The sequence below is a fragment of the Coturnix japonica genome, chromosome 1 (assembly GCF_054131305.1).
Source record: "Coturnix japonica strain WE chromosome 1, WE-NBRP24, whole genome shotgun sequence".
NCBI lineage: Eukaryota > Metazoa > Chordata > Aves > Galliformes > Phasianidae > Coturnix > Coturnix japonica.
The window spans coordinates 45060403-45088356 of NC_140663.1; the positions used below are offsets into that span (position 1 = coordinate 45060403).

At 45.1% G+C, this 27954-nt stretch overlaps 2 protein-coding genes across 24 annotated transcripts in view; one reads left to right on the forward strand and one right to left on the reverse strand.

Annotated features, from left to right (window-relative positions):
• ZC3H7B (zinc finger CCCH-type containing 7B) overlaps positions 1-6157 on the reverse strand; it is a 40689-nt gene extending 34532 nt beyond the window's left edge. For 13 of the 21 annotated variants that reach the window (XR_014934794.1, XM_085516763.1, XM_085516739.1 and 10 more), the window contains exons 1-2: positions 5939-6157; positions 423-483 (exon numbers count right to left, since the gene is read on the reverse strand). Coding sequence is in view for 19 of the 21 variants with exons in the window: in XM_085516763.1 (XP_085372889.1) it covers positions 423-475 (53 nt within the window). In the remaining 2 variants the exon portion in view is untranslated. Of the gene's footprint in view, positions 1-422; positions 484-577; positions 673-2199; positions 2225-5568; positions 5644-5938 lie in introns of those variants that run through there. The other 8 variants (XM_085516758.1, XM_015860892.3, XR_014934793.1 and 5 more) reach the window with 6 other exon arrangements.
• Positions 6158-8439: 2282 nt separating this feature from the next.
• RANGAP1 (Ran GTPase activating protein 1) lies at positions 8440-27576 on the forward strand. Of its 3 annotated transcripts, none has more exons than XM_085517010.1 (17): positions 8440-8544; positions 8861-8903; positions 12485-12621; positions 13269-13396; positions 14287-14346; positions 14964-15143; positions 16201-16335; positions 17728-17886; positions 18084-18197; positions 19804-19903; positions 20285-20369; positions 20768-20918; positions 21400-21513; positions 21830-21932; positions 23440-23528; positions 25381-25502; positions 26829-27576. In XM_085517010.1, the coding sequence occupies exons 3-17, from the start codon at positions 12510-12512 to the stop codon at positions 26896-26898; spliced, it is 1722 nt and encodes a 573-aa protein (XP_085373136.1). In that variant the 5' UTR covers positions 8440-8544; positions 8861-8903; positions 12485-12509; the 3' UTR covers positions 26899-27576. The 3 variants fall into 3 exon arrangements, with proteins under 3 accessions (XP_085373136.1, XP_085373117.1, XP_085373126.1); XM_085516991.1 differs by having other exon boundaries at positions 8861-8899; XM_085517000.1 differs by lacking the exon at positions 8861-8903.
• The last annotated feature ends 378 nt before the right edge of the window (positions 27577-27954 follow it).

Sequence of the window (27954 nt, forward strand, 5' to 3'; positions counted from 1 at the left end):
TAAATCTGATTCTAATCTTGTTTCTTCCCTACTCATCATGGAACTCGGACCTTGAGGCTTTTGCCAACTCAGTCACTGGTGGGAAAAGCATGACTACTTCCTTATGACTACACTTCATAAGGAAGTGCCTGAACTTGTAACTACCACACAGGAAATCACCACAAGCTCTAGGTGGCCACAAAATAGTTGCAGAAGAGTGACTGGAGGCAACAACCAGGTTGGCAACTGTGGGAGAGCCCAGGTCATCTCTTTCTGATACAAGCAGTGTACAAGGCACCTGGCTTTACCCTGGTTTCCTCACCTACGTAAGAGGAATACTGTTTTCCTAAGAAAGGTGAATAGGAAGAACTTGCTTCTTACATTCCTTGATACAAAGATAACCACCTCCCAAGCCAGAGGAAACAACGAGGTTGTCCACTTACTGAATTAACTGAAGTCCTTTCTCTATGTCTTGTTTTCTCTTCTGTCTCTCCATTACAAGTGCTGCAGAGGAATAAAGGAAAAAGAAAAAAGAAATGAGTTATGACAGCTCTTGCTGGCAGTTAAGCAACAGTATTTTGTGTGCGCTTCAACTTACTACTAACAAAATGTACCAGCCTAAATGCACTGAACACCGAAGCCCATGATTTATCCACACTGCAGATGAAGGACAGCAAGCAGCTCGCTACCCGGTATCTGCTTTTTCTCACATGCCACTGCCAGGATACACAGGCAAAGAGGAACTGCTTCAATTTGAGCTCGCTGCTTAGGCTGCCAATAAACAAAGCAATGGGAACCAACTGCAATCACGACCGCCTTCTAGGAAAGGGGGAAAATAAACACTTCCCCTGCACTGGCAGAGATGTCAGGAATTTGTACCTGGACCCTCCCATGATAAGAAATTTTGACCACCGGGACAGACTCAAACTGGTTTACAACATCCTTGCATACCAAACAAGTAATTTATGTGGGGCGTCTGGAATCATATCACAGAGAGGCACTTGGAAGGAGATGGAATTTCTCACTGTGCTACACATAAAAAGACAGTACGGGACCTCAGCAGTGGATATTTTGTGCTGAAAATCAGTTGACAAGTGCACAAGTGCAGCAGAGACTTGGGAATGCTCACTGGGAGTACGAACAGGGCTCCAGAATGCTTCAGGGAGTGGGGACCCCCATTCTGCAGTGCTTTGAATCGTGGCCTCAGGGCAACTCAGAGGAATGTTTTCCCACAGGCACACACACAGATGGACAAAAACAGCAAGCTCAAAAACACTGAAATGAGATAGAACTGAAGACAACATGCATCCACAGCTGGGGATTGCCTCTGAAAAGATTAGGATAAAAACAAAAGTAATTTCTCTTAGAGAGCATTACCACCTGACTTCCTTTCATATTACAGACATCCCTACCAATCTAATGTATCTTACAGTATCTGCAGCATGATCAGCCCAGAATAATGTGAAGGAACCTTTAAGGTAACACAAAAATCAATCCTGGCAGCTAAACAAGCCCCATTGATTAAGCTCTGCACTATGCAAAATGCAGAATGGCTGATACTTGCCCTTTACCAGGAAGGACAGTTAGGCAAAAAAAAAAGAGGGATGAGATAAAGACCAAGAAGCAAAGGTAGCAGGAGTAAGCAAGGGCTTGAAACTGATATAGTGTTGTTTGTAAGTCATCAGACATTAAATATGAGAGCAATCTGGTCCGAACAGCAGGCAGAAGATTTTAAGCAGCTGTATGTGAAATGGGATGGGCAGCACAGCAAGCAGGGGAATGCCAGAATGCCAGAAGACAAGGTGAGTGATGATCAGTGTCTCTCTAAAGGTTTTCAACAGAAGCAATGGAGAAAAGCTGGTAGACCTCAGCACACCACCACCAGAAGGCCTGGAATGGTTTATAAATAACCTGGATAATGAGCAATCAGGAAAAGAGTAATTTAACAAGGAGACTGTGAGGTTAATACGAACACAGAAGCTACAAGCTGACAGGCTTGAATGGTAGAAAATAAGACAGTCATCTCATTCAGTATTTCTCCTCACACAAAACTGAAAAGACAGAAGTAAGAGAACAGACAAGATGAGGAGAAGTAGGAGCTACGTGCACACAGACAGCAGTGAAAGCTGGGGAAAAAAGTCAAGCTTGTCCTCCTGCTCTTCAACATAAGCCACACTGGAGAGAACAAAGAGAACGGAAGGAAAGTTCTGGCCCACAGACCTGATGGAAAGGGAGATTATTGGTGACTGTGGGAAGTGGAACGCTGGCTGTTCATCACTAAGCCAATGGCTGCACTCCAAAAACTGTGGCACATCTTCACAGTCGTGTATATCCATACAACTGACATATCACCTTAAAAAGCTTCTGATATACACAGCATGCTTCAACTCTGCTACTGAGCTCAGCCCTTTTCTCAAACTACTACTGCAAGGAGTGAGGAAGAGAAGATCAGTACCAGTTCTATCCTGATCCATTGCTGAACATCTTCTACAGCACGATATGGGCATGTGTTACAACCAGAACTGGTCACTGCTGCTTGCCCACAGAGAGTGACATTCAAACACTGCTGACCAAAAGGTGGAGTGGGGCCAAAAGCCTGCAGGAAAAGGCTCTAAAACATCTCCTTCCCACAGTTACCCAACTCCTCTTGCATCCTGGAGTTCCCCTTGTTTTTAATCTCCCCATCAGGGCCATCAGATCCAGCACACCCATTTCCATCTTCGCTTCACTTAGATGGCTTGACCATCTTCACATCCCACAATACCCTGTAAAAGATTTGATCCTTGCTACAAAACTCTCATAAAAAAAACCAAAAACACTTATGTTCCCTGCACGCTGTTTCCTCTCTGCAGTCTGAGCCTCATCTTGCACAGTGAGTGCTTCCCAACACAAGACTCCTCATTGTGTTCTTTAGACACAGGCCACAGGCTCAGTTGCCCCTCTACAGTACTGCATCCTGGTGCTGCCCCACATTCCTCTTTCCTTATAGGTTGATAGCCAGCCTCCCCTGCTAGCACTCCTTCACACCTTCACATTTATGTCATAACTTCTCACATAGGACTCATCTGCTCACGGCAACACCCTCAAAATGCACACCACATGCCTCTGCCCTAGCAACCTATTTTATCTCTCTCAGCAATAACCTTCTTTCCCATTTGATCTGACCCCATAGCAGCACTTTTCTCCACGTGTTCTTCCCTTTGCATGCTCCAAGGCCATTGCAGATTCCTCTTGCCCTCTCATACACCCCGGCTGCATTCCTGGCAAACTCAGTCTCTTTTTGGTCACTCCAGCATCTTCACCACCATGTCCCACTTGAACACGAGGCCAAACCACACACTCATTATGCCTGTAACCCCAGAGTACAGTCAGCCACTGACACACGCAGTGCTTTGGTTCTGCTGCACACCACACCACAGTTAATGCATAATTAATTTTAAGCACAGAGCCTGTTTAGTTTTTGTTTTCTCGGTCACGTAAATATTTTTAGAAACACAGTAGAAAATACTTCATCAAGCAGTGTGCCTCAACGTCCTTTTCTCCCCCAAATCTGTCTGTCCAGACCTGTCTGCTCAAACCATCACCAGAATTAGAATCCAGGATATAAATATCACTACCAAAAAGCTCTTATCATTTCAGTTGAGATGTTTATCCTCTCTAGTCCAGCATCTGGAGAGGACTTTATTCATGGTTTGTCAATGAGTTACAAACTATTTGTCAGACAGAAAGAAAATACTGCAGATTGGCACAAGTTTTCTTGCTTTCAGAAGGAAGTACAACCCAGTAAACAGTGACTCAGTCACAAATCAGGTAGATTCAGTCAGTGACAGTATATGAGATGCACAGAAACACTTTAATTTACCTTATCAAGGACCCTGACAAAGCTGAATTCACACAGTTTTTCACAGTATATTTCTGTAATAGCAATAAGTTCATACTTGTCTGACTTCTAGGCTTTGATTGAACATTTCAGCCAGAAATGAGCACACGGAAATGCAAGTGGCAGGTTGTAGAGCTCGGTCAGGATCTCAGCCACTGGCTGTGTGCTCTCCTCCATGCAAGTGGCTCCAGGATTTGCTAACCTGCTAACATGAAGCCTTTGGCTGTAATTTGGCCACCATGGTGGTAAAGCAGAACAGGTCATGCTCTACAGCCCACCACAAATAAGGGCTCCTACTTGTTTCCTGAGGCTGCTCCCTGAGTCTGAGCACTTCTCACAAACAACAGTTTTCAGGGTAGAATCATAGAACCACTGAGGTTGGAACAGATCTCTAAGATCATTTAGTCCAACCATATACTTGCAACCAATACTGCCTATTAAGCTGCAATCCTAATTACCACATCCATATGTTTCTTGAACACCTCCAGGGATGGTGATTCCACCTCCTACCTGGGCAGCCTGTTCCAGGGCGGCATCACTCTGAGAACACACCCTAACATCCAACTTGAGCCCCCCAGGTAAAACTTAAGGCCATTCCCTCTCATCCTATTGCTGCTACCTGGGAGAAGAGGCTGTCCTCAACTCACTACAGGTTGTTGTAGAGAGCAATAATGTCTCCCTTGAACCTCCTCTTCTCCAGTCTGAACAATGCCAGTTCCCTCAGCTACTGCTCACAGAACTTCCCCCCAGCCAGCCAGGTATGATGACCATATCTAGTCTCCAGTGAGTGTGAGACTAGCCCCAGCTGAAAATAAAAGCAGCCTTCAGATATTTCCCCAGGACAAAGACTCAAGAGAGCACCCTGGCCCTCAGCACCCCCCTTTTAGCTCTTTTGGGCCTCCCACCTGATGTTTACTGCAGGCTACCTTCCTCTTGCCCCAGCAGCACAGCCTGAGCAATGGGATTACGCTGCCAGCCAGCCAGCCAGCCAGCCCCTCGGCCACTCACTCAGGGTCTCCTGCCCGCCCAGCTCGTCCTCCCCTGCCTCATTTTAAAACGTAAACATCGAGTCCGATTTCACGGCTCCCGCTCTCCTCCCCCACCCGCAGTACTAGGCCGCCGATCCCCGGCCTCGCGTGGCGGCCACCGCGGGCGGAAGCGCCACCTCCGCCGGCAAGAGCTGCGTAGGGCCGGCGGTGCCTTCCGAGCCCCGCGGAGCTCCACCGGGTGCCCGCACCCCGACATCACCCCACTCCCGGTACTGGCGGGGGAAGACAGCCAGGTTTCTCGGAAAACGGAAAAGAAACCCAAACATACTCTTCCTCCTTCCCCACCCCACCCCCCCCTCCGCTTCAATAGAAACCACACATCTCCAGGAGTCGCGGGGGAGGGGGAAGCGACTATACGAAAAAGGGGAAAATATAAATAAAATAAAAAATAACCTCCCGCGCTACCCGGAAGCTGCTGAAAACATTAAGAATTAAAATAAAAATAAATAAATAAATAGAAAAAGCAGAACCATCTCATTTGATAAACTTTACAAGCCCTAAGGAAGGTGCATTTGGGAAGCTATTCCAGCTGAGATCCTCCGCTGCTCCGCGGGGTTTATACCATACAAGAGGGAGAGCTGCAACCCAAATACAGCCCCAAACACAGCCCTGAAAGCTACGAGCCACAAGCACAATGAACCCCAAGTTCTTCATACAAACCCAAGGGCTTTTCCCCTCGCTATTCACTTTCAGACTACCACATTTTTTCCGGGGGGTGGGATTAGGATCTCTGACAATTATTTTTTTGCAAGCCCCACATTTTTTGGAAGAAGGGGGGGGGGGTTAACTTCCGAATGTCGCCACTATCATTTCCCCCCACTTTTTCTCTTCTTCTTCTTCTTCTTTTTTTTTTGCAATTACACAACATTCCATCTATGCAGTCAGCGTTGGAAACCTTTACTTTTTAGTGAAGCAATGTCCAGATTTTCTCGTTTCACAAGTCCACCCCCTCTCCACATACATACACACACACATACACACACAGACATTCGGTTTAATAATAACAAGAAAATAATCATAAAGGACTCACCTCTCCTCGGGTTCTCTCCCCCACGCTACGTATAACTTTCCTCGATAAATGGTATTATATTACTAGAGGTATTATTAACGTATTATTACTATAAGTAATAATAACAGTAAGTGCTATTTAATTATAGGAGGGAGCATTCTGGTTGTGGATCGGCTGCCCCTGCAGCTCCCTCCATGTGCCTCCTGAGCTCTTTACTTTCATTTCCAGGTCTCTCGCTCTGCTCGCTCGCAGCCGCACCAGCAGAGAAAATGCCTCCCGCATATCCTCTGGGCCCTAGAGGCTACCGCTTCCCACAGCCTACACGCATGCAGCTTTCCCTCTTTTCTGAGATTCTTTAAGTCAAATTCGGCTTAAAATAATAACAGAGCACTGAAATATTTGAAGCTCTGTTCTTGATTTTAATGCAACATTTTTAATGATTTATTCAGTCCAGAATAATGCATTTACTGCATCCTACACTGCTGAGGGCTTCCCTGAAAATAACATCTATACACATGAACCTTCCTGTGGAAATGAAAATGCTGTGTGCGTGTATAAAATATTAATACTATTGCATTACATATTGTTGCATATTATACAAAAGACATATATATAACTTATATACACATAAAAATTTAGGCATCTTTTTGGCATTAAATGCTTGGCTTGTTCTCATCTCAAACCCTTCAGTGTTTCTGGAAAATGAACTACACTGCCACAACGCCCCACATAATAGCACCATGATAAAAGGTCGTTAACATGGAGGTACACAGATCACCTCAGATAAAGGTTTCATCCCTCCCCGCCAGCTGCAATGCTATTAACTTCAAATATCCCTCTGCAATGAGCATTATGCTTGGCTCCCAACCTATACCTCCTGGTAGGATGGGTTCTCCACACCCTGAAGACTTCTGGCTCCCATCAGGTCATCATTTCCAGACTGACACCAGTTTAAATTATCCCCCTTTTTCCACATGCAGTCTGGGACATGTTTACTCCTCAGTGCTTCACTCTTCTATTTACCATGACCCAAAACAGTCTCACTTAGTGATCTGCAGGAAAGCATCTCAGGTAATACTCAGGTGCAGGTAGAAGGTATCATCCAAAACGTATTAAAACCTCTTAGTATTCAGTACTTTAATCAGAGGAGGAAATACATGATGATAGAGATACTGACTTTGACCTGTAAGGCTACACTTGTAAGGAGAATTAATTTATGGACGTATGCTGCAATAGCACAGCACACCTTCACTGCAATACGCCTGCAGCCACTATTAAAGGTTTTATCCCCAACCCTTTGGCTCAGCCAGTATTTGGGAGACAGAGGAAAGAATTAGATACACTGGATACCATCCTGTTTATTGCTCTAGGCTGTGATTGTGGGAATCAAATGTTGTTTCTGCATTTAGAACAAAATATGAATATATAAGTGAAGAAATTGGTAGTTATTAGGTAAAAATCATAGTTATAAAGACCGCAGCTCCTGTCTGTCCAGCGATCTGAAATAAAACTACTTTTTGGTGCTGGACAAATAGGACCTGAGTGATAAAAGATCCAAAGAGGATAAGTTAAAATAACAATATAACCGTATAAACTAGCAATAATATATGATTTAACGTTTTTGTTGTATACACTGTAAAACCTACAAGTCATGCCATACCTAAGGATGTGCCTGGAGAGATATGGGAAGGACTGGAATCACCCCCCCCCCCCCCAGGCTTTTTGTTTAACGACGGTCTCTGGGACAGAATGAAAGAAGCTTTGAAGGAAATCAACATATCAATGCGATAAGAGTACCGAGACATCTTGGAAACAAAACCAGCGGGATGGCGACTGACTATCACAAGATAACACGGGAATCAACAAATGTCGGAATGTAATTAACTAATGCAAATCTCGGGTAACATTGTAACCTGTAATACCCAACCAAAGGGGAGGGGGAAGGGGAAAACATACGGGAGAAAAGGTATAAAACCTGTAACATCATGTCCATAGGTGCGCTTCTGCCATTGGGGCGCCCGCCATTGCAATCGCGAATAAAAACTGCTTTTATCAGAGATACCGTCCTGACCAAAAATTATTGAGGATATTTCCAACATGATGAGCTGACAAGTGCCACATTCCTTACTCATGCAATGGCAGCTATGAAAGTAATGCCTCTTATTTTATGATGCTGGCCCATGACACCAGAGGTGCATGATGGCGGTATGGCAGTAGAGGTTGAACCTTCCCACCAATACCCTGTTACATTTTGCTGCTGTGTGGCACTTGGCAGCAGAGGGCCAGGCTGACAAAATGGAGTCTGACGTGTAAGTATGTATGGAGCACATACCCCCCCATCGGTAGGACTACATATCCCAGCGTGCCCCGCGGCCCTGCCCACGAGCGCCGCGTGCGTCACGCCGTCGAGCGGCCGTCACGCGCGGGGCGGCACTTTGTGACGCGGAGCCGCGCAGCCAATGGGAGCGCGGAGAGCAAAACTGCCGGCTTTCAAATCCTCCGCCTCCGCCCGCCCCTCCCCCACCCGCGACGGCGACGGCGACGGCGACGGCGGCGGCGGCGTGAGGCGGCCCCGCGCCGGCCGCAGCTCGGCTCCTCGGCGACCTGCACCCGGTGGAGGCTGCCAGGTGAGGTCGGGCGGCGGTCGGGGACGGCCGGGAGAGGGTCGTGAGAGGGTCGTGAGGGAGCGGTGCCTCTCGGGGCGCTTGTCGCGACGCGGGGCCTCGTGGGGGACGGCTCCGCGCGTGGCCCGTGGGCCTCAGGAAACCCCACCCCCAACCGCTCCCTCTGCGGGCCGGCAGCGTGTGGGGACGGCGCTCGTCAGGGGACAGAGGGCAGGGAGGGGGACGAGGAGGATAACCTTGGGCTGTCAGCAGGCGTGTTTCCTTTCCCTGTTTTGCCACGAGTACTTAGTAACTTTGACATTTCAATGTTTTTCCAAAGGTTTTCTCGTGGAAGATCTGGCAGCATAAGAGCCCTCGGGTAGGTAAGAGGTTGGGTGCGGCCAACGTTTGCAATAAAACGTGCTGCAGGATGCGCTGGGGAGTTGGCGTGCTGGAATTAGGGAGCTGTCCCTGCTTAGGAAATAAAAAGGAGGAAATCTCAGGAAGGGAAAAGGAAAGGTGTGAGTCCGTTGGGTATAGAAGAACCTCGTGGTAAACAGAACTCTGCTTTCGTCTTGCCAACCGTATCCCAGGCTGCATCAAAAAGATCATGGCCAGCAGGGCAAGGGAGGTGATCCTGCACTTCTGCCCTGCGCTGTGAGACCTCACCTGGAGTGCTGCGGCCACATGGGGAGTCCTCAGTGCAGGAGAGACATGGACCTGTTGGAGCATGTCCTGAGGAGGGCCACAATAATGATCTAAGGGATGGAATACCTCCCTGTGAGAGAGAAGATTGAGAGCCAGGGCTGTTCAGCCCTGAGGAGGCTCTGGGGAGACCTGAGAGTAGCCTTTCAGTGTCTAAAGGGGGGATATAAGAAATCAGGGAACAAACTCTTTAGCAGGATCTGTTGTGAAAGGATAAGTGGAAATAGTTTCAAACTGAAAGAGAGAAGGTTTAGACTAGATATAAGAATAAAGCTGTTTTTGATAAGGGTACTTGAAGTGCTGGATCGGGTTGTCGTGAGAGGTGATGGATACCCTGTACTTTGAGACATGCAAGGTCAGGCTGGAGGGGCTCTGAGCACCCTGATGAAGCTGTGGGTATCTCTGTCCTTTGCAGGGGGGTTGGACCAGATGGCTTTTAGGGTCTCTTCTAATGCAAGCGATTCTATGATTTAAACTGTAGGGTGATGAGGTATTATAAAACTGAAGAGTGAAGTAGGTTATCAGACTGACTGCTGGAAACTATCTAATTTCTGTTCTTTGTGACCAATATGGCTGGGGGACATCTTCTCTTTCTCCTTTTTCATTGGATTGACAGAGGTTGGGAGCATCCATTGCCCGTTGCACAATGTCTTTGACCTAGAGTCAGTGCAGTGAATTATTTGAGCCTCTTTTCATCAGCAGCATCTACCTGGGAGGACAGTCATCCTCAAAAGGTGGTGCTGATAAACCTTGGAGATGTTTTATCTTCTGTGTACCAAATGCTGAAGTTAATGAAAGCTGAAGAGAAGCTCTGCCCTGGGAACACTGAAAACAAATACTTTAAAATGGCAATCCTTGGAATGGCAGAATGTGAATTTGCTGTGGAAGCAGTAGTTCAGGACACAGACCTCAGTGGTTAAAGTGGTGTGTGCTGCCTTTTGGGATAGGAAGGGGGTGATTCTTCTGGATTTCCTGGAACCCAGACAGACCATCAACTCTGATGCTGCATTATGATGCTAACTAAGCTACAGGCATGAGCTTCCTGAGTCAAGCCAGAGAAGAAGGCAACTTTTCTCTTGCAGTATGATAGCACCAGGATCCATACCACTTTGAAGACCATAAAACACATTGCCAGTCCTGGCTGGGCTGTGCTACCACACCCACTCTATAGTCTGCTTCTGACTTCCGTCTGTTTTGACTGATGGACAATGGACTCCGTGGCAACGTTTTCTCTTTCATTTCATTTTCATTGTGGCGATGCTGTCATAGCAGTTGACAGCCAGCACAGCTTCACCAGGGGAAGGTCATGCTTAACTAATCTTGTGGCCTTCTGTGATGGAGAGACGGCATTGGTGGACGAAGGGAAGGCGACCGATGTCATTTACCTGGACCTGAGCAAGGCCTTTGACATGGTCCCCCATCACATCCTCATCTCCAAATTGGAGGGAGGTGGATTTGATGGGTGGACAACTAGATGGATAAGCAATTGGTTGAAAGGCCGCAGACAGAGGGTGGTGGTCAATGGCTCTATGTCCAGGTGGAGGCCAGTAACGAGCGGTGTCCCTCAAGGGTCTGTCTTGGGACCGGTGCTCTTTAACATCTTTATTAATGACATCGATGAGGGAATGGAGTGCACCCTCAGCAGGTTTGCTGATGACACCAAGCTGAGTGGTGCAGTTGATACGGTGGAGGGAACGGATGCCATTCAGAGGGACCTTGACAGGCTGGAAAGCTGGGCTCGGGTGAACCTAATGAGGTTCAACACGGCAAAGTGCAAGGTTTTGCACTTGGGCCGGAAGAACCCCAGGCACCTGTACAGGCTGGGAGGAGTTGTCCTTGAGAGCAGCTCAGCAGAGAAGGACCTGGGGCTCCTGATGGACAAAAGACTCAACATGAGCCAGCAGTGCGCTCTGGCAGCCTGGAAAGCAAATGGGATCCTGGGCTCCATCAGGAGAGGGGTGGTCAGCAGGGATAGGGAGGTGATTGTCCCTCTCTACTCTGCTCTTGTGAGGCCCCATCTGGAGTACTGTGTCCAGGTGAGGAACCCTCAGTACAAAAAAGACATGGAGATTTTGGAAAGGGTCCAGAGGAGGGCCACGAAGATGATCAGGGGGCTGGAGCACCTCCCCTATGAGGACAGGCTGAGGGAGTTGGGTTTGTTCAGCCTGGAGAAGAGAAGGTTGCGGGGTGACCTCATTGCAGCCTTTCAATACCTGAAGGGAACTTACTCCCAGGAGGAGAGTAAACTCTTCGAAAGAGCTGACAACAGCAGGACTAGGGGAAATGGTTTTAAGTTGAAAGAGGGAAGATTTAGGTTGGATGTTAGGGGGAAGTTCTTTACTAGGAGAGTGGTTAGGCCCTGGAACAGGCTGCCCAGGGAGGTTGTGGATGCCCCGTCCTTGGAGGTGTTCAAGACCAGGTTGGATGGGGCCCTGGGCAACCTGATCTAGTAAAGGTGTATGTTTGGTGGCCCTGCCAGGCAGGGGGGTTGGAACTACATGATCCTTGAGGTCCCTTCCAACCCGGGTCATTCTGTGATTCTGTGATCTCCACTGGTGCTTATTTTCTGGGTGTGGCATGTAGGCTCTAGTTCATCACTGGTGAAAATGTGTAGCTAATGATGATGCTTTTGTTGAAAAACAGTGTTTTGTAGCTGAGAATTTCCTCTGTCAAATGGAGTTATTGTGTTCTTTGTATCTGTTGTAGTGTCCATAGAAATAAAAAGGAGGCCTTACTTTCAGAGCAAGCTACATACAACACACATGATTTCTCAGCAACTCTGTGGTTCTGGAACTCCGCTGACTTAGGCACTATTGGGGATATCGCTGAAAAGGAAAAACAGTTATGTTTGTTCTGGCTGGGTTTGGAGAACAGGAGAAAAACAGTGCAGCATGTATTACTAAGGGGTGGGGGTAGGGGACACTTCTACATCTTAATTGTAGAAGTGTTGTGCCCAAGACTAACATCTTAATGTGGCCTTTTCCAGTAGCTTTAGCTATTGGTTATTTGGGAAGTGTAACAACTTCATCAAAACCCAAGTCACTTCAGTACTGGAAGAACCAACACTGTCTGGCTTTGAAATGCTAATCTAGCTTGGTTGTGGTAAGTGAGCTATGGGGAGAACAGTAATGACACTGAATACTCAATTAGGTACCTCAAGAAATAATACCTGCACACAGTGATTATAAAGATGATTACTAATGCAGATTAAGTATTATAGTTTGTCTTTTTGATGGTGACCATTTGTTTTAATTGACAGCTCTTAGCACTGGGAAAACAGCAAAATGGCATCAGAGGATATTGCTAAGCTTGCAGAGTCGCTTGCCAAAACCAAAGTGGGTGGAGGACAGTTGAGCTTCAAAGGCCAGGGCCTTAAACTCAACACGGCTGAAGATGGTAAGAGAAAATATACATTTAGATCAACATTTCTGCTATGTGAAAAAACAGCATGTTTTTCAGGGATATAATGTGGTATACTGTCTACCTCTTTTACTGACTGTAGTGATGCTTTTTATATGCCTTATTAATAGTGCAAAACCACTGAAATTTTAGGAAAGAGTCTGGGTGTGTCAGTGACAGGAGAGAGCCTGCAGCCTGCACCTTTGCCTTGAATAAGAGTATTCCAGAGTACATTGTTCCACTCTGCCACGTTTAGTAAATGGGCATCTATTTATGCCAGTCAGTGGGAACTTATTCCTCTTGATGTGGTGCCCGTTGCCATCATATTTTAGGCCTTTTTGTCTTTGTTGATGCCTGCATTCCTAAACTATGTGAATCAAACTTATATAGTCATCCTCATATTTGTCAAGGTAATAATAGAAGTAAGTCATGAAAGAAGAGAGAGGATGATGAATGGAGAGCATTCTCTCCAGTGATCTGACACTGTAGCTGTGTTCTCCATTGCTGTTTCAGGATTGTCTCAGATAGTGTTACTCAGATGTTTTGGCTAAGTGTAGAGTGTAGCAAATACTTCTTTCTCAGTGTGTTACTGTGATATCTAAGATGGTAGTAACAAGTCCCAACAAGACTGTATTTTTTTCCAGCTGAAGAAGTGATCAAACAAATTGAGGAATTTGATGGCCTGGAAGCATTGCGTCTGGAAGGCAACACCGTGGGTGTGGAGGCAGCAAAGGTTATTGCCAAAGCCTTGGAGAAGAAGCCAGAGCTCAAGGTGAGACCTTCAAGCAGATGGTGGGGGCAGAAAAAGTTTTGCAGAAACACTGAAGGCCTGTCTGTGCTCTTCTTTCTGGAACCTGCCTTGAGTTAGCCCCAAAGCTTACTTTGTTCTTCCAGTGGTAAGAATAACGATATGAAAATATAGCAGAACTTGGAGGCTTTTTGACAGTGGGAGGAGCACTTCCTGTATACTTAACCGTTCCTGTTCAAAAGGCTTCCAGTCTTAAAGCTGGGAGACTGTGCAAGAAAGAGCATCTCTGTGTAAGCAACATCTATAGACAAAGACTTGTGGCCACAAAACAAGTTTTAATGGCAAACCGGAAGAATGATCAGATCTTCTGCAAGTGATGTTTCATACAGTACCTGAATAATAAAGGAAATGATGGAGGATATGTGCCAGAAGGTTTTTCTGTGTCCAAGCCATGTTTCCCTAGTTCTCTTCTAGCCTAATGTTAGAAGGATGCTGTGCTTCTAGAAGCACTGCTCTTTGCAAGAGAGGAATATGAAACATTGATCCACCCACTTGAGGCTTTTCAAGTCAATTCAGATCGTTGAGCTCCATACCTTAGTAAAATATATGTTCCTGTCCTTCAGTTTCCTACTGTTTTTTCTGTTGGTAGTTTTCTCAGCAGAAAAGAATTCCAGCTCAAGCAACAATTCTTATATACTGCTATTTACAATATGCATTTCAGTGGCTTAGCGTCCTTCCAAGAGAGCAGCTGTAGTATTAGTTGTCACAGTTCCTTAGCACAATCAAATGGAGAGGCCACAGCAGACTATATTAAGCTGTCCATACTAATGTAATGCATCTTGTATGTGTAAATTTCTGTACAACTGTGTCCTAAATATTTTTCATGGCTCGTATCTGCATGTTTCTTATTTTAGAGGTGTCATTGGAGTGACATGTTTACTGGGAGGCTAAGATCTGAGATCCCTCCTGCTTTGGTAAGTAAAAATTTGATCTGAGACTTCCAACTAATATAACTTATTTTCTCACCTGTCATACTTTTTGTGGGAGTGTATTTCTGAGACTCAGTGAGTTTTTCTCTATACTGTTAACACTAAGTGTCTCAGAATAAGTAATGTGTTTTTAGCTCCTTCTGTATGAGCTGGAGAAGTGTTGATAAAAGGCCAAATGCAGTTCTGTATTAGTGAAGAAGCTTGTCCCTTGGGAAGACATCTCCATGATCCAAAAGGTAGTATGGGAATTGAGCTTTCAAACAAAAGCATATGGCTTTTTCTTCCAATAGCGCTGCAGGGCTCCCCCTTGAGCAAGAACATGTTAAACTTGAAGAAATTCACAAAATATTTCTTTGAACAGTGTAGAGAGGAAACACAAGTTGAAAAGATGTATGTTTAACCAAATAAGATGGGATAGTTCTTGGTGACTTCCTTGCAGTTATCTTTAGCTTGATTTGCATAACTCCTGCTCTGGCTTTAGCTATGAAGTTATATGTCTCCATGCAACTTTGCATCCTCAAAATGGAATTTTTCTGCAGCATCACTGTCAGTAACAGTCAGACCACTCCTTGCCCTCACCCCTGTCACCTGTTTCCCTGCAGATCTCTTTGGGGGATGCACTCATCACTGCTGGAGCCCAGCTGGTGGAGCTGGACCTGAGTGACAATGCCTTTGGGCCAGATGGCGTGCGTGGCTTTGAGGCGTTGCTGAAGAGCCCTGCCTGTTACACCCTGCAGGAACTCAAGCTCAATAACTGTGGCATGGGCATTGGTGGTGGCAAGGTAAAGGTGATCTCCTTATTGGGGATGAGATCAGAGCCAGTACTTGATTTCAGACTTCCCTACACAGAATCACAGAATGATTGGGGTTGGAAGGGGTCTTTGGTGGTCATCTAGCCCAGCTTTCCTGCTCAAAGCAACCAGACCAGGTTGCTCAGAGCTGTATCTAGTCAGGTTTTGAGTATCTCAAAAGATGAAGACTTCACATGCTCTATGGATAATCTACCCCAGTGTTTGACAACCTGCACAGTAAAAAGTGTATGGGTTTTTTTGTATGTGTGTTTTTAAATGGAATTTTCTCTGCATCATTGTGTGCACATTTGTCTGACACTGCCGTCTTTACAACCACTTTCTCCCATGGCAACCCAGTAGGCTTTCTTGTCTGCAAGTGTATGTTGCTACTTTATGGTCTAATTCTCAGCCATCAGGATTCCCTGTTGTTTTGGGTTGTTTTTTTCCTACTAAGTTGTTTTGCTATTGTTTGGTGCCCAGCATGTGCTTCTACACAGGGCTGTTTCTCCCCAGGAGCAGGAATTGGTGTCTTCCTTTGATCTTCATGAAAATCTTCCTGCCCCACTTCTCCAGTCTGTCATAATCCCTTCCCTTTGTGTTTGTACTGACAAATTCCTGAAGTATAATAAGCTCACCTGTTTTTCCATGGCAGGAAAACAGGTCTGCGTTAAACTTCAGATTCCATGTCAAAAGAACTAACATCCTTGGATGTGAGAAAGCCAAGCCAGGCACTGAAGGATGCCTGTTCAGTGAAGCAAAAAAGCAGGACTGACTGTCGTTATTGCTAAGACCCATTCATTTACATGCTTACTAACCAAATGTAACTGGGATCAATGTGTTCTACTGCAAAATTACCACTTCTGTCCTGGGGACTATACGTGCAAGTGTTACAGTAGCAGATTTCTTGTATTACATATTGTAGAAGCAAGTGTATTTTGGCAGAGGCTGAAGTATTATTGCTTGAGAGTTGGATACGCAAAACTTTTGGGCCCCTTCATAGTTAAGTGGTGAGGTAGTATAAACTAAACTACCTTTCTGCTTCCTTTAGATATTGGCTGCTGCCCTGAAAGAGTGTCACAGGAAATCAAGTGCGCAGGGCAAGCCTCTTGCTTTGAAGATATTTGTGGCTGGTAGAAATCGTCTGGAGAATGATGGTGCCACTGCGCTGGCTGAAGCCTTTGGGGTAAGTATCAAACCAGATCTTGACAAGAAATGGGAGAAAGGTATAATTAAGTGCTGATGTTAGAGGTAGCACACACAGGGCTCGTCATGGCTTGGAAACAATGGCTGGCTGTCATGTCGCTTGAAGAAACAATGCTCTTTGCTGCTGAGACTGGAGTCTTCAACAGGTGTGATTAGAATGGATGACTGAATGTTTGTGTGACCTAAGTTTCCAAGCACGTAACTAGTTGCTGTGTCAAGTAGTTACCTGAAGGAGAAATAGGTATCTCCTTAGTAAATTGTTGGTCCTATTCCTTCTTCATTTGTACTAATGGACATTGTCTGGTACTGGGATAGATGGAGCAAGTGATTCAGTACTGGTTATTTCCTTGCTTAGCTGCTTAGTCAACTGTCAGGAGCAAGCTGCTATTTTTGCCAGCATCATCCTGTGAGAGCTCAGCTTTCTGTAGCTGTTGCTGATCAACTTTCACTTTTGTTGAAGGAAGAGAAGTCCCTTGTGTTTGGTGCCACCTACATCTCTTTGCTTTCCTCCATTGCTGCTAAAAATGTCTTTTGAGTTATAGTGCACATTGTAAAGTGTGTTAATGATGATTTTGCAGCTTAGAAGTTGCTCTTTTTTTGTAGGGGTCTTTCTGGATGTGATTGTTGACTAACTGGTAATCATAGCAAAAATAAGACTTCTTAGGTACTTAAGAGACGTGTAACAAGGTGATTCAAGAGGAACTGAGACTGAATGATCTTCTAAAAATTGGATTAATTACTGTGTTTTGTGGTATGCACGTGGGACCTTGTGTTGTTGGGGGGCTGTCTTGGTTTTAGGTGGGTAGCGAGTGACTGCATTGCAACTAACATATTTTTCTTCTCTTCTGATGTAGTAAATATCTTTTATCTCAGCCCATGATTTCTGTTTTGTTTTCAGTTCTTCCCCCACATTCCATTTGGAGGGAGAGTGAGCAAATGGCTGCTTGGTGCTGAGTTGCCTTTTAAGTTAGACTAGAATAGGTATTCATACTACTTTTCTTATGCATCTGCTTTTGTATCCAAAGGAATTTGTAGATCTTAATGACAAAAATATCATAACTAGTGATTTTATTTTTTTTTTCTTGGTTTGTTTGAGGGTTTTCTAACCTCAAAGTGAGAACTTTTGTTTTGAGGTATCTAGAACAGGCATACTAGCAGGAAGCTATCCATAACTTAATTAGATGCTTGCCACGAACCTTATATTTCACTTAAATTTGTGGTATAATTGCTGCTATGTAATTATGTGTAGAAGAGCTAATGGACTTCTGACTTGCAAGAAATCGATTTTGAGCAAATCCTAAAGAATGGTGCCCTATATTCTGAAGTTGAAATATCTTCTAACAGCCTTTTTTGTATCTGCATCCTTTTGCAGATCATTGGGACTCTAGAAGAGGTCCATATGCCACAGAATGGAATCAACCATCCTGGCATCACAGCACTGGCCCAGGCCTTTGCTATCAATTCGTTGCTTAAGGTTATAAATTTGAATGACAACACCTTCACAGAGAAAGGAGCTGTGGCCATGGCAGAGGTGAGTTGTTCCAAGACAAGACAACCAGTTGATTTGTTTTACACCTTCCAGTCTCTTTAAATGTAGTTAGTTAGCAGCAGCCTGTGGGTTGGTGCAGCCACGTGCCACAGTGAGGTGGGAAGGATGACCTTCCAGAAGTGATATTCACATTTGACTTGTATGTCTGTACGTACTGTCAACTTTGTGTTATCTTGCAGACTCTGAAGGCACTTCGGCAGGTTGAAGTGATCAACTTTGGAGACTGCCTGGTGCGTTCCAAGGGTGCCCTTGCTATTGCTGATGCTCTTAAAGAAGGACTTCATAAATTAAAGGTACTGCCTTCTGCTGTTCAGCTTTGAGTTTCTTTTGAAAATGACTTGTTTTCTGTCTTCATGTCCTTTCTCCTATTAATACTGATTACTTTAAGGCGGTTTTCACCTCAATGCAGCTATATGCCTGTAACTGAAAGTGAGTTGTAGATTAGTGACGTCGCCACATCCACAGGGGGCTATTCTGAGTGAAGGTGTACCAGTAATGTGATTAGGCTCCGCTTCATGTTTTTCAAGCAGCTGGTTCAGCTTAGCAATTGCTCTTCAGAAAGTCTGATAATGAAAGTATCTGCTTTTAGAAACTCTGAGAGTCATGAGAGCAGACTGAGATATCCCTCTTCCCAAGTATCTTGTCACCTCTGCATCATTTCAGCATTCATACAGTTGTTGTCTTTTCTTGTTTTGAGGATGTATCAAGGGATCAAGTAGTTTTTTTTTCTTGGCAGTCCCATCACTTCCTGTATCAATATTTAAACTTCACTGGCATTGGACTTAGACCTGTCTGAAATATTGTCAAATCAGTAAAATAAGTAAACTAGAATCTCTAGAAACACCTGTCCAGGGTCACAGCTGCACTGGGATAGATGCTGAACACCATTTCTATTCTTGGAAGCTTATAGACAAAGCCAAAAATCCAGCAGAGTGCTAATGTTTATCTGTGTGTATGAATCTGGTACAGAATTAGTCTCACTTGTTGTGAGATCCAGTGTTCAAACTTCTCCTGCTTCCACCAGAATTTATTCCTGAGTTTCCCAGATAAACTGAAGTAAGAATTCTAATGGGACTATCTGTGCTAGCAGTTGGAAATTAAACCCTTTTCTCTTCCGGAGCAGAAATGGTTAAGGGAGAGTAGTATGAAGCAATAGTAGCTGATTCATTGTGTTCAAGAATGACTTCCCTTCTGTTGTTAATATTAAATCTCAGTGACAGGATTGGCAGAACGTGATGTGAAATGGTGGGGGATGGTATAGTTTGCCTTTAGAAGGCTTTAACTTGAAGTGTAAATATTAAAAGGCAAATGTGCATTCCACTCACTATAGCAGCTACCCTTCCTCAGTAAGATTTGGTGTGCGAGTTCTGACCTGGTCATGTGACTGGCAGCTGGGCTCTGCTGGTGTACAGTCTGCTTAGAAACTAAAATCTTCAGTTTTTGGAAGAAGGTGACACAAAAGGACTGTCCCTGCTACCCCAGCAGGCTGGACGTGCTGCTGAATCCCAGGGCAATGTGACAGGATGAGAGGAAATTAAGGGGCTAATGCTCCTTTCTGCCTTGAAGTGGTTCCAGAATTCCTCCTGTTGATTCTTTAAGGGATGCCTCTTGAGTAGGTGAAGCTGATTGTTAAGGGCTGAAACAGATGCTACCTTTTAAGTGAGCAGTCAATAATGAGGTCTTTGTGGCTGTTTCACTTAAGTGGTTGCTTTTAATGATGGTATGTTTCAAAATACTTTTAAGTGAGATAGAGAGATGTCACTTTACCAATTAAAAATCTGTTTTTGTGAAGAACCTTTTCAAATGAGAATCTTTCCAGAAAGTTAGTGAGCGTGTGAAGTTTGTGGGGATGATGGATATTATGGGAATTATGTAAACAAAGGGTTTTTTGCTTCTTAGGAACTGAATTTGTCCTTCTGTGAGATCAAACGAGATGCTGCCCTGTCTGTAGCTGAAGCTATTGAAGATAAGGTAGAGCTGGAGAAACTGGATCTCAATGGTAAGTAAACTTGGTAGGTAAAAGTCTGATCCCAGCTAGAAACTGCTAGGAAGAGTGGTTACAGTATCACCTGTGCTAGGATTACAATTTCTAGCATTTAGGAAATGGTTATGGGGGAGTAGCTGAATTTGGGTGATGCTGGGACAGGAAGTGGTTAGATTCTGAAAGCAGTCTTAAACCGTGGACTCAGCCAGTTGTTAGAGTCAGTAGCTTCAGCTTAAACAGCTGTTTGATTCTGCATCGCTGCCTCCAAGGCTTGATGTAGAAATTACTGATGTTATTTTTTAATTTGTACAGATATAGATAAAAATCTATAACAGTGTTCCCAAGAACAAGCTTGTGTGCATCTTCTAAATGTGTTCCCTTCTCCCCTGAATCCAGGTAACTGCCTGGGAGAAGAGGGATGTGAGCAACTGCAGGAGATTCTTGAAGGCTTCAATATGGCAACTGTGCTGGGATCGTTGAGGTAGGCAGGGCGCCACAATTTAAATGAGAAGTTTTCTACCAATTTTTATCAACGCTTACTTTGTTTAATGTAAGAACTGTAACGCTGCAGCTGGATGTTGGTCTGAGTGCGCTGTGGAGTGCTGTGAAGGGATTCTGTAAGCAGAATAAGCCTTGTACCTCATTTTTGTTGATGGAATTAACTTGGCTTCAGTTACTGACTATGTTCCAGGCTCTTTGCTTACCACTGTCAACTGGATGACTGAAGTCTCAAGGGGTCTCATAGTGTTCTGTAGATGAAGGTGTATTTCTAACACTAAGTCTTGAGAGGCTGCTTTTTTGTTCTTGGAAAAATTGAATAACAGTATATTGGAGTGGCAAGTATGTAATTAATGTAATATGTGAACTGTCCAACTTCAGTGATGATGAAGGGGAAGAGGAAGAAGAAGAGGAGGAGGAGGAGGAGGAGGAAGAAGAAGAGGAAGAAGAAGAGGAGGAGGAAGAGGAACAGCTGAAGGAAAGAGGACAGGGAGAACAGGACTCAATGACTGCTAAGATAATTGGTGCACAGGTAAGTTTACTTCTGGATGCATTTGTTTCCTTACTGGAGAAGAGCTAAGGAGGAAACAAGATTTAGAGTGAGTTTGCAGTGCTGGCAGGAGTTCACATTCCTGCGTGGATTGGCTCTTTGGTAATGGGCAGGGAGACAGCGTGCAGAAGATAAAGAAAATGGGTGACTTGGCAACCTGCTTTGTTAAAGGGTACGTGTGCACACATGTATAGTGGTAAAAGCTGAACAGCCATTGTGATAGACATGGGTAGAAAAAGTCTTCCCATCTTTGGAGTATGGTAAGAACCTTGCATGTGCACTGCCATGCAGTCACGCTAGCTATTGTGTCTGTTTTAACTCCAGCCTCATTCCAGCCTTAAACAGTTTTCAAGTAGAAAAAATTCTCACCTGATGTGCCTTTGCAAGTCAGACCTGTATGCCTTTGCTGTACCAATTTATTTGTTTTTAAGAGTAAACTTGAGGTGGATTCTGCCTGTTTCAGGATTCAACTCCAGCGCCATCTCCTCCTGTGGATGTTGCCACATTCCTTGCTTTCCCATCACCAGAGAAGCTGCTGCGGCTAGGGCCAAAGTGTTCTGTGCTGATAGCGCAGCAGGTAGGTGAACCAGTGGTTTGCTGCACTTGAATCTCTCTCAGGATCATTAATCCCCAGAAGTGGTAGCTTTCTCTCCAGTCCTAGACTTGCTTCTTCTCCCTGGTGACTCTGAGTAACCTCATAGAAGCAGATGGTGCATTTAATACTTAAACTGGCACCCTAGATGTTTTACACAGAATAACGTTGTTTCTTATGTCTTGTAATGTGACCAAGGCAAAACTGATGTCAGTCAGCTGGAGGCTGTATTTCTTGCCTTGGCAGAGATCCATCTTCTTTATTTGGCTACCACTTAACTTTTTTTTTCCTTGCCTTTCAGACAGATACATCTGATGTAGAGAAAGTAGTTACAGCTCTCTTAAGGATATCTTCAGTCTTCAAAGATGAAGCCCCAGTAAAAACAGCAGTGCATGAAACAACAGGTGACTGGACCTTTCTTCACCTAAGGGTGCAATGCAATGCAAAGCAAAGGAAGGCCTCTGTAGGCTGGGTATTTGATTGGTTGACTCTGGTAGCAAGAAACCCCAGATTACAAAGTACCAGGCTGTGCCATGCTGTAGTGTGGAGTTGAAGTAAAGGCTTGTTCTAAATCATAGAATCACTCAGGTCGGGAAAGACCTTAATAATCATCGAGTCCATCCATGACCTAACCATACTACCCTATCTAACAGCCCTCCACTAAATCATGTCCCTGAGCACTACACCCAAACAGTCTTTAAACACATCCAAGGATGGTGACAACCACCTCCCATTCCAGTGCTTAACAACCCTTTCTATAAAGAAGTTTTTCCTGATATTCAGTCTAAACTTACCCTGGTGCAACCTGAGGCCATTTCCCCTCATCCTGTCACCAATAAGAAGAGATTTGCCCTGCTCTCACTTTAAGTACCTTTCAGATCTTGGAAGAGAGCAATAAGGTCTCCCCTCAGCGTCTTTTTCCCCAGACTAAACAGCCCCAGTTCCCTCAGCCTCTCCTCATTTAGCACATTCTCCGAACCTTTCACAAGCCTTGTTGCCCTTCTTTGGACCTGCTCCAGCATCTCAATGTCCTTTTTTGTACTGAGGTGCCCAAAACTGAACACAGTACCTCAAGGTAAGGCCTCATTAATGCTGAGTTCAGGCACCAGATGACTTCCCTAGTCCTACTCACCACAAAAAATGGAGAGCAGGATGTATGTGTTTTCTTAAGCATGCTTGTGCATGTATTGCTTTGTTAGCTCTTCCTTACTACCCTTGCTCTGTAGGGAAAAGTAGTACCTAGTAATTGCTTTCCTTCTAGAAGAGTAACTACGAGTTGATAGTCCCTAGTTAAGGATCCACACTGCTCTACAGCCATTATAGTGGGTTGTGTTCACTCCAAGAAACTAGAACAGTCAGAAGTCAAGATGGTGCCTTCTCTACCTTGTAGACAAGAGGGGATAAAGCACTGGTTTGCCCACAGCTAGCTGCAAGATATTGGTCCCAAGGAAGCATGGGGAACAACTGAACAAAGGAATGAGAAAAGAGTGAGGACTTGGCTTCAAAAGAAAGGTGAAATCTTGCTGGCCTTTACATTTCAAGCCTTTAAGTCTTGCTGCTCTACTTCAACTAATGATGTTTTTATGTGTATACGCACAAGTGCTTGCAAGCTCAAATGCATTGAGTAGAACATCTCATGGTGCATAGAATGGAGATGAAGCCGCATTTGAAACTTGACCGTGGGATTTTGTGTTATTTTCTGTTCCACTTAAACCCTGGTATCAGGCCTTATACTTAAGGACAGGATCATCTCTGGTGTGGTTTCAGAGATTCTACCTAATTCCTGGGGAAACAGACCAGCAGATTACATCAAAATTCCTTCAGCAGATGGTGGATATGATCAGTTGTGATCTTAATTTTTTTTGCAGAGCCCCTTTCTTTATTGTTTAATGTGATGTGTTTCTTTTTTAGATGCCTTGATGAAAAAAGCCTTCTCTTCCGCCACGTTTAATTCAGATGCATTCATCACAAGACTCTTGATCCACATGGGGCTACTTAAGGTGAGGAAGCAGGAAAGAGTTAAGTTGCGGCCTGCTTAGGCTGTTGAAAACCAGTCTGGTTGGGTTTGGGGGGGAGGGGGGGTGGGTGGTAATTATGTTACCATGGAAACAGCTGGGTGCCTGTGCATGCCTAATGCCCAGGGACAATAGGAGTCTGCAGGACCGGCAAAAATTGCAAGATTGCATTGGGATGAAGGTGGTGTCAGCAATTTGTGCCTCTTCTGTTCAATGTGCTCTGCATTCTCAGTCATCCCTTAAAGGTGGGGGGGGAGGGGGTCATGCTGCTGGACTATAGACTCCTACATATGTCTGTTTCAACACAACACACCAACGCTATGTGCAAGTGTCTGATGTGTAATGTCATTAACTGAGGTTCTTTAGGGAACTTTCTAGTAGCATATCTCAAACAAATATCCAACTTCTCATGTTTGGTCAGTAGCATTTAACTGCACTCTGGTTTCTCCTTGCATCAATCTAGTGTCAAATACATCTTTATGTGGAATAAACTGATGGAAGCCTGTGAACCACATCAGAATATGTGTAGTGTTACCTTCAGTGAGATACCTTGGGGAGAGGTTCTGTCTGCAGACTTAAACGTTTTTGCCTACTCGGGCAACAAGGATCAGTTTATCTCAAGACCTAGAAACTGAAAACGGTAGCTTGGATGAAGATGATTCTAAGCTGCAGAATGTCTTTATTCTAGCAGCCTGCTCTTAATTAAGTTTATAAATCCCCTGTAATATTCAGTTCAGGGAACAGAAGGCTGTTAACGTGCGAGTCACATCTGAATGTCCTTAAAAATCCTTTTAGCCTGTCCCTCTGTAGATTCAAATTGGACCAAAACTGAGCATCCCTCTTCACAAGTTTACAGAACCCAGAATGTCTTTCTGCTCTGCATGATGCTTGTTTTGGGCACTGCCACGTAGCTCATAACCCATACAGAAAATAATGGATGTATGAAGCACGAAGCACAGACCTGTGCTCTGGAAGAGCTATGGCAGGGAAGTCGTATGGATAATAAAGGCCTCAAGGATGAGCCAGCCACTTGTTGTCACCTGTGGGGGGACTGCTGATGAGTTAGGCATGTGGGGAGAGGGAGCGACTTCATAACTTTGTGTCCCACATAGGTAGAAGCACAAGAGCAACAGATATCCTTAGCACCGTGAAACATAAGGTCACATACCCAGAAATGCCTGCCTAGCTCCTGTCTACAGAATGAAGAGATTTGTAGGATGGCAGTGGAAAAATTAATGAAAGCAATATAAAAGATGGGCATGTAGGTCAGCGTCGTGTTAGGAGCAAGAAGAATTTCTGCACTGCGTAAGCAGGAAGAGGAATGGTGATAACTTTGCCTTATTCATGAGTGTGAGACCAGTGCTGGGAACAGTGCATCAGGTTCTGGACGTATCCCCACAGAGAGCTGGAGGCGGTATAAAAATGAGCTACAGAATAATGCAAGAGAAGATGGTGTAATTAAGGCAACTCGGTTCTTGATAAAATCAAGTAGAATTCCACAAGAGAACACTTTGACACAGAGCCTCGGAGGTTTGGCTGTTCTGTTTGCACGTTCATTACTTCCTTTTCTCCACTGCTGATGCAATCAGTGAGTAATATTTAATTGATATATACTCGAATATCCTCAATGTGATGACATTTCAGATGTTGGTGCAGGGAGGATATAGGGGTGGCCACCTTGGTCTTGAGGAACATCATGCTTAACACAGTGAACAGTATTTACTACAGTGTACGAGGGCGTTTCATTCTATAGGGAGTTCATTGCCTTGGTCAGCTACAATGAATCAGATAAAGCAGTGACTGATGCTTGATTTCCATCTTCTTGTCTTTTTCTCAGAGCGAAGAGAAGATCAAAGCTGTCCCGAGCCTCTATGGTATCCTTATGACTTTGAACCATATGGTCCAGCAGGATTATTTCCCTAAATCCCTGGCTCCAGTTCTCTCTGCTTTTGTCACAAAGTGAGTATGGTTCTCTTTGTGCCATCTTCTTTCTCTGTGAGGGGAGGTGTAATGGAAGGTTAATAACTTACATGTGAACTACTCTGTTAAAGCCTGCTGATTATCTATTCTAAAATCAAGGATTAATAATTTGGCCCTCTATCTTTCTTATTTCAGTATGCAATGTTTAGGTAAGCAAGTCTTAAACCTCAGGAAGGAGCAGAGGAAAGCTAAGTGGCTGTGAACAGAGGGGAGAAATAGTCCGGCACTGTCCCAGTGGTGAAAACCACCTGAAATCCATTTGGCGTTTGGTTGCTGCCTGTGCAGCACAGACTGTGCTGTGTGGGGTCAGAACAGCTTAGTGGGCTTCAAGGATAAGGCTTAAGCCTTCCTGATTTTTTTTATGGTGTGAGGAATATGCAGAAGCTTGAAATCTTGTGGTGATGAAGGGCAGAGACCCCAGAGAGCTGGGATTGGTACAAACCGTAGGTAAGAGGGATTTAGTCAAATACTCCTAGTCAGCCTTCCCTTAGCTCTGCTGGGACTAGAAGCAGGCTGTTATGAGATGAGGATTTTTGCAGGTGATGTGGCTGGAGCTGTGAAAGCTGATGCATGGCAGTGGTACATCCAGCAACCAGCCATGCTGACAGCGGTTCTGGAAAGTGAACCAGTGTAACTATGTCACTGCAGGAGCAGTCCTCCTCTGTTTTGTAGCAGTGATGTTGTGGGCAGTGCTCTCTGTCCAAAAAAAGAATGAAACTGGGGTATGGGCTGTGAGCGGCATCCATCTTATCTGGTGCTCGCTGTCCTTATTTTCCCTTCTGGACACAAGAGGGAGCAACAGGCAACTTAATTCCACAGCAAGGGGGAAACTCCTTAGTGTTAGAGCAGGTTTGGTGCTAGGGGTGGCTGTGATTGGCACCAGCTTTTTAGTGTTTCCGCTCCCAGAAATGGGACGCTGCCTCAGGTGCCCTAAACCCAATCTGTATGGAAAATTCCATTGCAGAGAGGGAAGGAGAATTCTCTTCCCACCTACTTCCTGCTGCCAGAAATGAGGCACTTGGCTGCAGGGAGGAGCAGCCTGCTGCCCATCTTTGTACCTCTGGATATAAATGTTCTGATTGGTGGCAGCTCTCACCCTGTCTCAAGCTCTGCAACAGGAGAGAAAATTGTTTGCAGCATGCTCTGAATGGGGAGCAGTGATCAGGGGGAGAACTGATGGGAAAAGATGTGTAGGGTGTTGGGCACGTGAGCCCCTTGTGTTTGAGGTAGCGTTTATTTGGGCACTTACAGTCTATCACAGTGCGATTTTGATGCTTTACTCATGTAACTATCTTCTTTCTACAGACCAAACCGTGCTCTGGACTCCTGTTCCTTCGCCCGCCACATGCTTTTACAAACCCTCCACCAGCTGTGAGAGGCTCAGCTGTGCCCTTCCCTCCCCACAGGACCATCCTCAAGCAGAGATGGCAGCAGATCTCGGAGCCCACACAGACGTGCTGTCTTTCATTTGCTTTTTGGCCCTGCTGGAGGTCTATCCTTCCTTCCGCTTCCATAAACTTGGACAAATCCTGCTGCTTATTTTTACTTTTTAACGTTGTTATGAAATGACTCCCTGATCTGTGGGGCTGATGCTCATGCTCTGAGCTCAGCACGAGCTGAAGAGTCACCCTCCATTTCCGTATGTAGCATTGGCAATGCTGTGCTGAGGTGAACGCAGAGCTTGGAAGCACTCATCAGGATCAACCCCTGTGCATTTTATGTATTAGACTGTGCAGGAGGACAGCTGTGCTGCCGCTGCTTCTCCAGCTGCTGCCTCAGTGGGTCAGGGTCTGCTCCCCATCCCTTTTTCTTTCAGACCCATTTATTGAAGGCGCCGTGTAGCCAATCTGTACTTTAGGGTACTATTCCCCTGCTACTGTGGCTTGGAGTGTCTGTGTAGTGTGGCTGACCCGGCTGTCCATTGCTTAAGGGAGCAACCATATTTTCTTTGTAACTTTCTTTTTTGTCACTGCCTGTGTAGTTTTCCTTTTCCCTTCCCTATCTAAATAGACTCAGTCTGTAAATGAATACAATCCGTGAAATCCATGTGAAATATGTGTTCCCTTTCTCCTTCTGTCCTACCTTTGGAACGGTGGGACTGTTCACGTGTTTGAAAGCTGAGCGCAGGTAAGAGCACAGCATTAGGGCAGCAGTGATGTTCCTCGGGTAGGAACCCCCCTTGTTCTTGTGCAGAAGGAGTGGCAGGAGGTGCCCCATATGTTACACTGAGGTTAGTTTGAATGGAATGGAGCAAGCAAGAAGTAAAACTGCAGCCCCATCCTTCCTTTCCTGTGTCCTGTGTGGGATCCTTGAGCTCTTGCCTGTCTTGCGCACCAAACTCTGCCTGAAGGCACCGCTGCATTTAATTCGAACTTCCCAAGTGCAGCAAAGCAGCAGTGGCAGAGGGGAGGATAAGCTCTGTCTGCATGCA